The sequence below is a fragment of the Corvus moneduloides genome, chromosome 6 (genome assembly GCF_009650955.1).
Source record: "Corvus moneduloides isolate bCorMon1 chromosome 6, bCorMon1.pri, whole genome shotgun sequence".
NCBI classification, from domain to species: Eukaryota; Metazoa; Chordata; class Aves; order Passeriformes; family Corvidae; genus Corvus; species Corvus moneduloides.
The window spans coordinates 16,535,006-16,550,892 of record NC_045481.1 but is presented as its reverse complement, the minus strand read 5'-3'; the positions used below and the strand labels follow the sequence as shown (position 1 = coordinate 16,550,892).

General features: G+C 37.8%; 1 protein-coding gene across 16 annotated transcripts in view; it reads left to right on the top strand.

The window, feature by feature from the left end:
• DGLUCY (D-glutamate cyclase) overlaps positions 1–15,887 on the top strand; it is a 48,995-nt gene that overhangs the window by 32,013 nt on the left and 1,095 nt on the right. For 12 of the 16 annotated variants that reach the window (XM_032111480.1, XM_032111481.1, XM_032111482.1 and 9 more), the window contains 7 exons: positions 231–422; positions 2,413–2,673; positions 3,156–3,255; positions 4,880–5,028; positions 9,798–9,917; positions 10,694–10,845; positions 13,305–15,406. In XM_032111480.1, coding sequence (XP_031967371.1) covers positions 231–422; positions 2,413–2,673; positions 3,156–3,255; positions 4,880–5,028; positions 9,798–9,917; positions 10,694–10,845; positions 13,305–13,532 — 1,202 coding nt within the window. In that variant the 3' untranslated portion in view covers positions 13,533–15,406. The other 4 variants (XR_004240681.1, XM_032111488.1, XM_032111487.1 and 1 more) reach the window with 4 other exon arrangements.

Sequence of the window (15,887 nt, the reverse complement as noted above, 5' to 3'; positions counted from 1 at the left end):
CCCATGTGAGCTTTTTAAAAGTGAAAACATTTTCAGATGTACAGGCATATATTTCTTTCTCAAAGTGTATTAATTACTGCAGTGTAAATTTAAAATATAACCTATTTTTATAAGTGTCATCAGGCAGGGACTCTGTTGTTATATGAAGTAGCTTTTCAAAATTTTATCATCCTGATAATTCATTATGTTGCAATAATAACATTTAACTGAAGCTTTTTCATTCATTTTAGGTGCTCCATTAGCTTTTACTCATTCTCCTGGCTGCATGTTCATTACCGACCTGAAGAATGACAATGTCAGATCCTTAGGAGGAGTCCCACAGGTCCACTGCATCTCTCAAGATCCTCTGCATTTCAGTATTGTGTCAGCAGAAGCAGCACAGAAGATAAAGACTCTGGAGACTCTAATTGGAATAGATCCAGGTATAAACAAAAACTGTCTCCCTTTAATGCATTCGTTGTGGGGTAGATACCACCTAACCTGCCTTTTTACATATTTAAAATTCAAGAACACAGTAAGAATCTAAAGGTGGTTTTACGAATTCTTTGTGGAATGCAGTGAGTTTATATAACTAGGTCTTATATTTTCTGTTAGTGTAGTTAATATCAGAGTCTGGCCAAAACCATTCATCTGATCTTGATGACTATATGCTCTCGAACATCACAGGAGCACTGATGTTTACAGCAGACTGGAGAGTCCCCAGGGAATAAGAACTGTTACAGAATAAAACTGAAATTGGTATGTAAAGTACAGGGTACCTCAGCTTGCTGGTAACAGCTACATGGGTGTTCACTGTAGAGTAAATAGCACATTTCTTTACATATATTCATGACTACTGTGCTCTTACTAGAAAATTCTAGTAGTTGCATGTGTTTTTCAAACACTGCTCTCTGATGGGTGGAATTATCTTAATTTCTGCTGACATATCTATCAGTGACCATGTCACCACAGAAGGTAGTGGCTGGTTGTGTAGGTAGGGCTGCCTGTGTGTACAAGGAAGAGAGGGAAGCAAAGGCAAACTGAGTAGTGCAACCATTCCTAAAATACACACTGAGTTAGTCCCCTCTGGCTACTGTAAAGTCTGAGCTCAGTGTGCCATAAATTTTCTGAAATCCTCTGTAGGCAGTAGTGGAAAACAGCTTACGCCCAGCACTCCCAAGCTCCGGGTTTGGGCTGTGTGCATACATTTGGGTCTGTTTATTTTTGCTCACAAGGCCTCTCCTTTCCCACTCTCTGGAGTTGGCTTGGCACAGTGCCAAGCTCTGCAGAAATACGGGACCTAACTTAAGAGTTAGCTCATTTTATTGCTAAAGGAGAGTACAGTACTTTGTCTCAGTCAGTATACCCCTCTTCTCAGAGACTTATATTCTGCTTATGCTAAGTTTTGTTCTGAACTTTTTCATCTATCCCTTATCTGTGTATTGCCTGTGTGTTATTTAGGAAGAACAGAGGGATAAATGCCAAAGGGGAAACTGAGGACAAAAAGAGGAAAATGTGGGGATGAGGGGAGCGAGAAGGATGAAGATGTGAGGAGATTGGAAAACAACAGTGAAGACTTATCTCTATGAGCCCATCATGCTGGTATTCATGGTTTTCTTGAGTGCTAGCAAATCGAAAGAACTGAGCTGTGAACTTTTTTCCAAGTGACAGGGAAGGGACATGGGATAGGAAGTGTTTGAGCAATGAAAGCCATACACAGAAAACAGTGTTGCCTATTTAGGGACTGACCCATGAGAAGAGACTTCTGTTAATATTCACCTGTTTCTCAAGGTCTGATAACATGGTTCTCTACTACATGAAGTGTTACAAGAACTTCTAGTAGTCACCTGGATACCACTGTATTCATTGAGTTTAAAAAGTCCCCAGGTAACTTACAATGTCTCTGAAGCCTCACTTCTGAGGTTAATCATTTCATTAAGTGACATTTATTTGGGAATTAGCTCTTCCCGAAGTGGATGGAGTTAAATAGAGACAAAGGAGCAGCTTACACATCTGAAGTCTGCATTATAACTAAGGTGTGGGATGCTTGAGTTGCAGTCTAGCTTCAGTAGCTAAACCTGGTCTAGCAAGACTGTCAAAGGAAAGCAGAGGGCTAAAGGAAAGGAAACAATATGCAATAAGCTCTCAGAAAAAGCTATTTGCACTCATACCTAGAAATGCTAGTTATAATAATTTTCAGAATTGGACATTCTTAACCTGGAAGAACAGCCCATTATCTTCATTACTCATATCCTACATCATCTTAGGTTTCCTGAGGAAATTACCCCAATTCCTGCCTTGACCAGAAGTTTTTCCTCTCTTTTTTTTTAAACCCATTTTATGTCACTAAAGTATGTACTTTCACCCAGAGGGAACTTGGCCAGGAGAGTGATACCCAGAAGTGTACCGCTCTCTCTAAAACCACTTGTCTAGGAGAGCGGGGCGTGGTGCACCTGCGGCGCCGGGGTGAGCTGCTGCGGGCCTGCCTGGCGCTGTCCCACGCTGGCTCCGTGCTGATAACCACGGGATTTCCCACCCACTGCGCCCACGAGCCGCCCGAGGAGAACGACGGCCCCCCGGGAGCCCTTGCCATCGCAGCCATGCTGCAGGCCTTGGAGAAGCAGGTTGCCATAGTTACAGATCAGCGAGCCATGGATCTGAATAAAAAGATTATGGAAGAAGCTGTTCAACTAGGTAAGAGACACGGTTTTTTTCAGTTTTTATCTTTCTAATTTGAGCCAAGGCTTGCTTCAGTTTTAATCTGTCACTTAGTACAGGAGTTTTTTTCCCCAGAGAATGAATCAGAATTCATCCTCTAAGCTCTGCTCAGCATTGCTACGATGACATTTTGTTAAACCTAGCTGGCATCAAGTTAATGTGTACATATCTGGGTACTGATTCTGGATGAGTTGCTTGGGATAAATTCTGGATGTCTGCTCTTATTCTTGTAGACCTGTTTTCTACCTCAAGGTCCTGTTTAATAGCATTTACATTGAAACAAGTTTAAATTAAAATAAAAATACAGGGACCTCATCAAGAATTGTATAAAGTTCTTGATTTTAATTCTTACTGTTCTAGCAATTTTGCTTTCTTTTTTTTTTTTTAAATTCACTCAAACACACATCAAACAAAAGGAAAAGTATTTAGTATCTGAATTTCATTTTGCTTTCCTTTAGGAATCCTGAAGAAACCCATCCCTCTACTGAGTTATCAAAGGCAAAATGCTGATTCAGCTTTAATGTTTTTGTGTGAGAATGGGAATCCTGGAAGACCTAGGTACGTATTCCGTTTCTGAGAATGGGTCACACCTCTACTGTGCAAAACTATAATAAAAATAAGGACCATGGTCTGAGAAGGCACAATGGCTACAAGTAAATCCTTAAGACTTGGAATGAGCAGAACAAACTTCGAACCCAAACACTGTTATTGGACCACACACAGAGTACAGAATTCCACATTATTCTGCAATTATGCACTTCTGGGGTACAAAAAGGAAACAATTCTTCATATATCAATAGCTCTTTTCCTTCAAAAAACTGCTAGAAGTTTTTCAGCTGTTATTCTGGAAATATATATACACACACTATATATTATTTTACCAATTTTTAAATCAGTGAGATCAAAAAGTATTATATCAAAATCAGTGAAAGAGCTAAGAAAAGAGCTGTGGAGTGTGTTCATTTTCTAGAGCTTTAGCTCTAGTATGACAACTGGGGAATATGACCTGACTTAATAGTCTTGTGTGTTTGTAGTGGTGTGATTAGGGTTAATGCACTGGAGAATTTGCTAAGTAGCTGTTTGTTCATTTCATGACTTAGCAGGCAACTTAAATTTCCTTGAAGTAGGCATACATTACTCATTTTTATTCATCTTTCCTCATAAAGTATTTTAATGTAGTTGCCTTCAGTTTGTATTCTTTAATAAAAAGGTCTTTCACCCTGGTATTTGCTTCATTAGCTTATTCAATTCCCATTTCTTTCCACAGGTTAGTGTGTACTGTAATAGTATGCATGATACTGTTTTCATTTTTTGTGTATTGTTTTAAAAATGTCTTTTATAGCTATGCTTAATAAAAGTACAGGCAGATTCTATTTAAATTGGTCCCTTAGTCCCAAAAAGCTGAAGTAATTTTTTAGGTAGACAACTAACCTGCTGAAGGTCTCTAGAATCACTGTAGATACCCACCCACAAGAACATTAAGTAATTCAGCAGAATTAGTAATCTCTTGACAGTAAAATTGGAGAAACAGAAGCAAAATAACTTAATTCTAACATACAGTGGCAGAACTGAGTACTAAAGTTCTACTTAAAATGTAGGAGAGCCGCAGCACATCTGCCTGCTTTCATAACCAACAAAATAGCCATACACTTAAAAAATAAATCCCCCAAATCTAAAGACCCAAACCCACACATTGCCTAACTAGAAACAGTTGAATATTTGTCAAGCAATGTACTTTAAGCAGAAAATATATTTGCACTAACACGGATTTAGATGATCATTAGTTTTCCACTTTTTTGTTTTCTTTGAATACACTCGCAGAGTGCAAGTGTATTAATATTTTACAAGATACCACCTGCTTTAATGTGGAACAGAGGCAGGCCAGATGGCTGACCCAAACGATTGCTGGCTAGGAGGATTGCATGAGCTTCTCCATTTCTTGATAGCAAATGTGGTTTGGGGGAGCTGCACTAAAGCTATTAAAAAAAAAACTGAGCTAACCTTTGAAAAAAAAACCCACAGAGAACTACATTCAGAAATAACAAAACAGTATCCAAGTTTTACCTTGAATCCCAAATGGTCAAGAAGTAGAACCAAGCACAAGCAGCCAACAGAAGAATTTTTCATGTGAAAATCACAGCTTTGACTTTTCCCCTCTGTTTTTTCATTCACCTCTAACCAGATTTGATCACCTGATAGCAATAGAGCGTGCTGGGATGGCTGCTGATGGCAATTATTACAATGCCAGGAAAGTTAACATTAAACATCTTGTGGATCCCATAGATGAACTATTTTTAGCTGCACAAACCATTCCAGGGGTCACAACAACAGGTAAGTGTGAGTTTGTGTGACTTCTCAGAAGCAAGAGAAGCACAAAACAGGACCTCTTAGTGGTAGTGAAGGGGAGCAGGAGGCAGGTGTTGAGTAGCTGCTTTCAGGCTACAGCCATTTGTTGGTTGAATTTGAAGAGACCATTGCTGGAGAAAAATGGCAAGTTTCTATTATAGGATTCTCACAGTCAAAAAAAAAAAAAAAAGTTGATTTCAAAGTTATTTAAGGGAAAAAAAGCAAGGCCAGGTGTATTACCTGTACGTAAGTGTATGTACATACACTCTAAGTGGAGTTTTTAATAGTGAATCCATTCTGTATTTTATGTGTTAAAGGCAGCATAGAAAGTAAATGGTTATTGGATGGTAACATTACTTATTAAAGTATTGGGTTTATGATTGTTACACCTAAGTTAAATCAGCAATCTGGATAGAATCTTTGTTTATATTGTCTTTAGCAGTACATCCCTTTAAGCAGGAATTACATACTTGCATCTATTATAATAGTGCCTTCTCTAACAAAATATGTGTGTACAGTAAGAATCCTTAAAGGAATGCCTTGTCCTTCCCACCAAAACAACATTGCCCTTTGCTAGTCCCTCTAACGAGATTGCTTTTGTCAGCATGCTGCTCCTCTCTTTAGGCAATAAACCTTTTTTTCTTGAAAACTTATTCGTATCTGGTTTTGAAAAAATATGCCATAGACCATTGTACAACATTCTTGTACAATCAAATGCTTCCTGCTACCATGTGTGGCCCAAATGAGAGGTTTGGAGATATATAATCCCTATAAATATTAAAATTAAATTGGAAATAAGTACCCAGGCCAGACTGCCACATCAGAACATGTCTGCTAATTTAGCTTTTTTTCTTCTTATAGTGCTGTGGACTTGCTTCTAAGTGTTACCAAAAGTATGGGAACTTTGGCTTCTCAGTTTTGTTGTTTTTCAAATGTTTCCACAGAATTTAGAGAGCTTCTGCAGAGTTAATTCATGGTCTGATTTCACTGTATTGGTATCATTTAAAAGCTGTGCAGCAGAGGACTTCACTGATTTTTTTTATTATTGTAAAATTTGCAATACTTTGTATTTAGATTTAATTCAGTTTTTTTCCTATTCATAAGAAGTACCTTCCAACATTCAAAAGGAAGTACTCTAGATGGCACTGTCTTGGCAATCTCAACAGAGGACAAAGATCGACTAAGTATAGGAGAAGCTCTGTTTTGTAAAGATGTCTGGCAAAATGCCTCAGAGCTTTATCTGCTGCTGTTAGTTTCAACTCTTGTCCCTGATTTTAGGTTGTTGATACAAGAACTTGATCTCTCCAGCTACTTACATAACATCACAACCTGATTCCTTTAGTAAAAATACCCTAATCTCTTCAAATATCTCCCTCAGCAGCTCAAGGTATATTATTCATTTGCTGGAGTTAGGAATGTTCTGCCAGCTGAGAATTTGAATCTATTCAGCAGAATGTAGTTTGTTTCAAACATTCTCTGAATATTCAAATATTCTACAAATTGCAATTAATAAAAAATACCACAGGCTTGTGAAAAAGAAGAAAAGCAGTTATTCAGATTCACTATGTCTCAGTGCTGTGAACTTTCTCTAAAGAGATATCTGCATAGAAAATAGTTTAACAAGTCGGAGGCTTCAAAGGACAATGAAGGAATCTGCTCTCATCTCCCACGGCATTTGTGTATGTGGGTATTCTGCTCTGGGGAACTAATTGAGTATCTATAGAAAAAAACTGTAATTGTTTCTTGCACTGTCTGTTACCTAGTTAACATTTCTTGTTTTGCTTATCACACTAATTTTTTGTATCTGTTTTTTGTAAATGGGCAGCAATTTCTTGGGTTGGCTGTTGGGTTTTTCAATGCGTTTCTGCAAAGCTTAGTTTAACTTAGCCACTGGGCTGTGGCCTTTGTGTCTTGTCCCATTACTGATAGCAGTGTATTGCTACTGATGAGGATCAATTTTTTTCTGGAGGGGCTATCTTCAACTTTCTATATGGTCAGTAGGAATTTGGAGGCATATGACTGGTTCCAAAATAAATGCAAACATTGTACATCATTAGGGTGGAGTACTCGAATAGCCTTATGGGCTAGAATACTAGAAAGATCAAGTTTTCAGCCTACAGAAGTTCTTTATATAGTATGCTCCATGGCAAGAACCACTGTGTCAGAAGGTGGAGAGGGGAAATGTTAGAGTATTTGTTACATGCTGATTAATTGCTGTCAAGTTCCATTTAAAACAAGATCTGTGTTTTTAAAAAAATCTGATCCTGTAGTTTGACCACAGACAAAGCATGAGCAATGCTTACAATTGTATGGGTACTGACATCCTAAAAACTCAGGGAGTAAGGAGCAGCCTTGAGGAATTCACAGAGTAAGAAAACATGAAAGGCTGAGTTTGGAAGGGACTAATTTTCCACATAAGACTGAAATGAAAGATTAAGAGATGTACTGGAACCACATATGACTTTTTTCAGCTGTCATACAATTGACATAGCTATATGCTATTTATGTAGGAGCTGATTAAAAGCTTTCCAAAGTACTGCATGAAAAAATGGGGTCACACATTTCCCTTTCATAAAGATTTTTAGCACAGAAGACTGGCATCTCCTGCATATTTCATGAATGTAGTTTCAGAAAACAATGTAGTCAGTGGGAACGTGCATGGAAGATCCAGCAGAACTATTTTTCCTTTGCCTGGAAAGCAATTGGGCCTTTAGAAGAGGATTTATCTTGCCTATTTTCAGACATCTATATTTGAGATGTCTGCCTTGGGGTGAGATGAACTGAATGTGTGAAGGGAGTGTTTCTTTCTGCTGACTTTAAAAGCAGTGTAACTGACTGGCTCATGTGTGGATGGCTGTGTTTGCACAGGTGAATTTCACTCTGGAGATCTACAGTAAAACAGATCTCTGGCAATGTGTGGAGGAAGAAGAAAACAGATGGGACAGGAGACTTTTTCAGTGGGGTGTTCTTTTCCTCCCAGTGTCACACAAATGGGATACATCCACAGCAGTAGATCTCCTAATTGTGCTGCCATCCTGGTGACAGGACTCCCACAAAGACAAGAAAAGCAAAGCAGGACTGATAGAAAAAGCCCTGAGCAGTGGATATCTTTCAGTTAAAGAAACTGTTGGTTATCTTCATGGGACAAGAAATTCATCTTAGCCTTTTTAAAGAATATTAGGAGCAAAAATTTTGAGTATAAGAAAAATCAGATTCTTACAAAGCAGAACTTCCATATTTATATATGAGGATAGAAGCACCAGGATTGAATCAATACCTGTTTGAAAAGTACTACCAATGAACAGATTTTTGAAAGCACCATTAACTCCCAATGGTGAAATAAATGTGAGCAGATTATTAAAGATAAAAAAAAGTAGCTGTTCCATGGCAAATCATTTTACGTAAGCTATGTGTCACTCAGTTATGCCCCACTTGACTGGATAGACTTAAGGAATCAAATAAAAAATTGCTGCTGAGAAATAACTTTCCATTTCACTTAAAGAAGAAATTTGCTACAGACACATGAGATATTTATGCAGTAACTAAAAGTGTTAAATTTACCAGTTTTCAGGGCTGAAGTGTAAATTATAAATATTGTAATTTCTCTCCTGTAACACATGCTATGCATTAGAGCACAGTCATATTTCAAATTCAAATCTGATACATTGCAGCAAGGACTTGGAGCTCTTCACTGTTCTGTTTCACAGACATTGTCTAGGATTTTTCTGTAAAATCTTCAAATTGAAGACAATGCCATTCAGACTAACAGATGAAAGAGAAATTTTAGTTTCCAACTAAATAGATGAAATTTTTTAGTATGTTTTTAATATATTGATGAGAGATTAGAGGTGCTATCCAGCTTTTATGTAAACTGCTAGTTTATATGTTACCTTCATCTCCAGGTCTCTAAATGACATCTGACAACTTTATGTCCTAAATATAGGGTTGCCCAGAATTTTTCTGAAATTACACAGATCCCACTAATTTCACTAAAATCACTAAGACAAATACACAGTATTTCTATTTGTGCAACAAAAATCAATGCCCCACATCCAGTACATAAGAGCACTTTAAAAAATAAAGACTAGCTGTCGTTTTGGTAAATGACTATGGAAAATGAAAACAGTAATAGTACACAGGGCTGGGCTCTTTGGGTACTGTGGCACATTAGTGATCTGTATCAAACAGATGGGCAGTGCAGTCAGGCCTACTTCTGCCCAAATCCTTATGTATATTTTTGCTTGTCTTTCTGCAGTAGTTACTATTTCTATTCTGGTTTTTTTTGATTAAAGCTTGTAACAAGCCAAAGTTTTCTATGCTTGCTGTATTATAGAATTGCCAGCTAATTTCTCAGGTTTATTTTGGTTTAATTTTCTATCTTCTCTCTCTTGATGTACTTGTGATAATGCAGTACATAGAACACTCATGTAAGACCTTCCATAAGCAAAGTTTATTGTCTTAATTCTGTCTGCAGTTCACAACCACTTGATAGTTTTGATCTCTTTTGTATGCACACAATGTACAGTGTACATTGCTTGTATAAACCTAGAGGCTGGCATGTAATAGATGATGCTTTCAGCTATTTCATTCACAGTCTTCTGTTTTTAGGCAGTGTGGATGAAAAAGGATAAACCATCTCATATGGAGCTGTGAACTGTCACAGCAACTGTGGGGAAGACACTGGATGCCTTCTAGAGGGATTGTCATTTATATGCTGTGTTCATACTCATTTTGTCTTCTTCTCTTTTATAAAGGTGTTGGAGATGGAGGAAATGAATTAGGAATGGGCAAAGTAAAAGATGCTGTAAAGAAGCACATAAAAAATGGAGATGTTATAGCTTGTGATGTTGAAGCTGATTTTACTGTTGTAGCTGGTAAGGGATTTTTGGTGGGGTGGGAGAGTAGCTGGTGTTTGAGAATAGAACTGACAAGGAAACATTTGTCTTTTCCCTGGCAAACGAATCTATCTCAGTATTATGTACATTTTCTGAAGAGTTAAGGACCTGTTGCTTCAGAAGAACTGACTGAAAATTGAGAATGTTCAATGAACAAAGTGTATTTAATTGGACATAGGGCAAATCCTGAGTATTCTTGAAAAATCACACATTGTATAAAATCACAGAACCATAGAATCCATCCAAAAATGGCTTGGGTTTCAATGAACCTTGAAGATCATCCAGTTCCTACTCCTCCTGCCATGGGCAGGAAACCTTTCACTAGACCAGGTTACTCAATAACAAAAATCCATAAGGAAGACTGCAGAAGTGATCTGTGTGGGAATTAAAATGTCTGTGTACATACAAATTTTCAGTATAATTGATAAACTTCTGTGAGTGTGCTCGTATCAGGCATAAATTAGTCATATTGCTCCTTTACAAAGAGATAAGTTCTTTCAATAATCACTCAAGGACAAATGTACATTCTTAATATTCAACTGAAGTTGAATGTTACAGTTAAAATTCTCTTATACACCAGCATGAAATAAAATTCACAGTGAGAGAGAGGTGTTCAGCAAGGACCAACTTGTGAACTGGATGGTCCGTATTGTTCTTGGGCTCAGATTTCTCTGTTCCTAACCCAGGTGTCTCTGACACACTCTGGACACTAAGCAGCCAATTTTTGCAGTCTGGTTTCAGTGTCACTTTTGCAGGGGTCTCTAACTGGGGTGGCTATGCCATCGCCTGTGCTCTGTCTGTGCTGCGCTCCTGTGAGATCCACGACCGCTACCTGCGCAGAGCCGTCGGCTTTCCACGGGCACCGGGCCAGAGGCTCTGGCTGCCGGCACTTCCGTCCGTCACCAAGGTAATTCCTGTGCATGAGGGGTTGAGACTTGCTCATGACACATAGATGGAAGTGGCCACCAGCTGCTGAATCCTGCCTAGTCCAGTTCAATACCTTACCTTCACAAGGTTTAAAAGACAGGTGTCTGCTAAGGAAGGCAGGAGCCTCCCTTGGAATGGAAAATGTAACCCCCTTCCCTCCAAATTACTATAATTTTGAAATTAAGGGGCTTTCAGGCAATTATATGAGAAATAGGAATAACAGTTCTTTACTAGTATATATAACAAGGCAATAATACAGAAATACTGGCTTAACCTGACAGAGTCAGGATATGACCTGACACCCTGCTGGGCAGGGTGGTGGCAGCAGTCCCATGAAGGGGTGGCTGAAGCCCTCTTTGAAGTGGTAGATACGGTTCTGTAGAAGCAGTGATCCTGTAGAAGGGTCTGGTCTTCCTCTGAAGGTCCAGTGGTGGTTATGTAGCTCTTGTCCTCTGGGAACCCAGTAGGTGAGGGCTCATTGTGGTGTTCCACACCTCAGAATATATCCAGGTAGGAATGCTTGGTTCCTCCCCCTGGGTGGAGCATCTCACAACGGGATGATGTAATTCTATGAGTCATGCAGTGAGGCTGGATGGCCCATTAACAGAAGATATCTCCTGGAGGGAGTTATCAGGGATGTGTCATGGAAGAGACAAAGAACCCTGCCCCACCTGGTTTTAAGAGCTGGTGATAGAATACATACTTTTGGTTACATCTTACATTGTAACCTAAGACACAAGGTCTTCAGGGACTTTTGGGGATTCCTTGTGAAGAAGCAGCCACACTGTACTTAGACTGTTCCACAAAGGATCCAAAACAGGTTGCAAATAAAAATCCTTCAATATGAATGTGTTCATGTCTTCTAACTTCAAGCAGAAGACAGTGCTACAATTTTATGGGCAATCCAAGAAATCCCTGTATCGAGATACAGTGATTAAAATTCCCTGTTTGCTTCCTTAGCATCATTCATGATTTTATAACTCTCTGTTTTAGTGTCCTTTAGATGTCTGCTTCCAAAATCAAGTCACAGTTCTTATGCAGTAGCCACTCCATACTTCTGATCTTTGTACCGTACTTCTGATCTTTCCACCTTTCTGGAACCTTTCTACAATTAGTTTTGAATGTTTCTAAATTAAAGTTGGAGAAAAACTTGTACATGAATATTTTTAAATGTGTTTTGACTAATGCAGCTCTGTACAGTGTGATATTCTGGGAATGCAAAGGTTTCAGACTGAGAAAAAGTAAAATAACTGAGAGGGGTGAGAAATGACTGTGATCTGTGCTCATCCTGCTAAGCACGTGCCTCTATTTTTAACTTGGCAGTGGTTAAAAAAAATCTGTCTATATATACACACACACACACACACACACACTCTTAATGATTAAATAAGGTTTGTTCCACGTATTTGCAATAACTTAGGAACTTCAAAATTCGGCTTTATTGGCTGAGTGCCTCTATAGAGATTTGGACAAAAGCATTAAGTTTGTGACCTCCAAGAATGCTAAGCAAAATGCAATCCATCTACCATAGAAACTGTCCAAAACAAAGAAGCTTTTCTCCTGAGATGACAGCACATTCTGCATGAAATTCCAACAAAGCACCTTTTAAGTATTTTAGAGTAGATCTCACCATTTTTTTTTAGTTCTTGCTATCTTAGTTTTTTATCCAGAGGTCGTAAAACTGAAACTGATACCAACACTTGGCACAGCCATATAGTTTAACAAAGCTTATATGGCCCTTTTTAGCACAGTCTTTTCATAAAATAGATTAATTACTTTTCAGTTTTCAATGTTTTTTCCAGTGGCATCTACTGGTTTTTGACCTTTAAATTAATGCATCCTAAAATTACTATGATCAAAATTCCTGGTAATGAGATAGTGTAATTAAATGTCATACTGTGTACAGGAAAACCTTCTTGTTTTTGTTTTACTAAGCTATACAGCTGGGAATATTAATGAGCCAATAATGGGCTACTGAAAGTGCAATACAAAAATCTATTGAGATAAAATTAATGGAAACAGTTTTCTGGAGGAGAGAAAATGACTAAATGTCAGACAAGAAAATATTATATCTTTAATTATAAATCACACAACAGTGAACAATGCAGAAGATTGAATACATTAGTATTCACATACTCCATTAGTATAAAAAAATCAGACCATTTATGTTTATATGGCTACTTTCTGCAAAATTCATCTTCATTTAATGGTATAATAATTGCCCTAGTGAGATAAAGAGCAACACCACACAGATCCATCTTGGTGTTTATAGTTGTATTTGTAATTGAAAAGAGGACATTTGAAGGAGTGCCTAAGCAGCAGACAGCTGTCTTATCATGTGCTTTATTTTTGTTCAAAAAATGTCACTTCCATGAATGCTGTAGGTCATAATTACTAAGTGAAGACTTCCCCTGAAACACCAACATTATTTCCCTGCAGGCTCTTGTTCAAGCAGTGTCAGGGCTGTGCTGCCAAACCCCAGAACTGTGGAGCTCTCCCTTCCCACTGAACAGCAAACTCAGATTGTTCTGTGCTCATGGATCAGCCTTTACACACATCTTAGCGACAGATGCTGCAAAGCATTTGTTCCGTGGCGAGAACTGCAGGAGCAAGAAACAATTGGACCTAAACAATCTTTGCTTACCTTTACCTTTGCTTACCTACTAATTTGATTATGGTATTGGCTTGGCTTTTCAGATGTTTGTAGTATTGTTATATCAAAGTGACTGTAATGAAATTAATTCATTCATACTTATCCAAATGTAGCTAATGCTAAACATCTTACGGTCAACTCTGCATTTCATTGCATCTCACAATCAGGTTAATATATCAATCATTTGTTCTTTTACTGAACTCTTCATTAATGGCAGCGTATTAACTGTATCGTTTGGGGTTTTTTTAAATGATGACCTCTAAGAATATGAACTATATTATAAATATATGAAGGTGTGATGTATTTTTAGTATGCTTTATTACCTTTGCCATTCATAAGGAAGTTGTTCCCGTGAATGAAGCACAAACTAACAAGGTATTTTTCTATTTTTCTGATTATTTTTTCTGGTTACTCCACTCCCAACATAATGATTTACTAAAGAGAGAACTGTGGTCAAATTGCAGCACTGTACAGCTAAGGAAGCGTGCTGCTGTACATTGTATTTGCTTATTACAAATGGAAACAGTAGCATTTGATGACAAACTATGGTTTATCAGGCATAGTTACGTAGCATTAAGCAAGCAAACTTTTTTACCTCATATAAGCAGATCAGAGAGCTCTAATATGTAAATACGTAGCAGAAACCGTTCATTTTAGAGATTACATTTTGTGTATCCAATTTGGGCATCTCTTTTGCGACACAGGAGATCTCCTTTGTCCTTAAGCATTTAGATACACTCAGTGCTAAGAGAAACCTCTGTAGTGCAGAAAGATCAGTTGTATATTTGCATTCATATATATGAACATTCATATGATATAAACTGATGTATATTTATAATTTTATAAATTACAAAGTAGCAAATTTCATGCTACTAATGTATCCTGATAATTTCCTTACATAGATGCATCACTGCTGACACCATGTAACTATGCATATTTCTCCTTTAGTAGAAAACCAGACCCTCATTTAATTTTGTTGCAGCTAAGAACTAGGATGTTTTACCAGGAAATAAAAGACAGATCTTTAGAAAGTGCATTCAGAAAGCAAGTTACAAAATTAAACTGAATTGGTCATACAGGGCATGCTTTGCTTCATTCAGAAATGATTACATTTTGACCATGTACTCTATTGTGTAAAATACAACCATATTGTGTCTAAATTCAGATCTACAGCTCCTGTATTCTTTGTGGTTTAGAAGTGTTCCTGGAAAAAGTCCTAACATTTGATAAGAGTAGATATTTTAACGTTATAATTTTTTTTTCATGATTCATTTGTGTCCAGGAGATAAAGAACTTTGCTGGAGTTTATTGTGTGGTAATGTCAAACAAGAAGTGTTAAAACCTAGAGAACTCTTTGTCAAGGACACTGGTAGGACTGTTCCAGTAGCAATTTCCATGCAAGTGGAAATGGCATGGTAGACAAAGACCAGAAAAGGCATTCCTAGCAAAGAAAGGCAGGAAAAGATAGGTAGGTGAGTGTTTCAAGGTCTTACATAACTTATCACCGGGTTGGCGTAGGGGAAGCTAGGATTTTTGTTTTCTTGGATTTTTATTAATAGAATTCAAGAAATAAATTCTCAGTATAGTAAATGCTAAAAAAATAGAAAGAGTTTTACTGTGTACATTTCATAACAAATGAAAAGCAGAGCCGTTGATGGCAGACATGCGTCCACTTGAAACCAGATCTTCAAATTTCACTGTTCCCTGTGGTTTTTTCAGAGCTCATTTTATTCCATCTTTTCATCCCACAATGCTAACTGGCCCATAGCTCACAAAAAAGCATTTTGTTCCCTCTGTGTACTTTTACAGCTCAGCTTGGAACATGCTTTGTTATCTGCTTATATTAGTTAACCAAGAAAATAACTAGTTCTAAACAAAGTTTATGCTATTTCAGACCATGCCAAGGAAGCACAATTTCTGAGGTTGTTTTGTCCCCACTTCTTCCCTAAGCAACCAAAATTCTCATAAAATCAGTAAGAAAAAGGGAAGAGAGGGCCAAAGGCACGGAGAGATCAGAGAAGCTGCAGAAAAGTGAGTGTGCAGCCCATCCAGGTGCTCTCTATAACCTTTTCTCCTGGTGCATCCTCTTTCCCTTCTGTTCTTTTCTTTAAAAATGCAGCTGCAGCCAGCTGGATGCAGCTGCCACAGATGGATTTTTGAGATACTTTGGGTGGAGGTTCCTCTGATTCTGATTTTTGCAATATAGGAACTTGAAACCAGGCAAAAAATGATAGATGTTTCTGAATTGACACTAATGTTCTGTTTGAGGGAGTGTGGAGAACAATAATATTCAGTAATTAAATAGCAGTCAAGGGTATAAACCATCTGACACTCCCTGAGCTCCAGATGCTAAACATATTCTTTGGGAC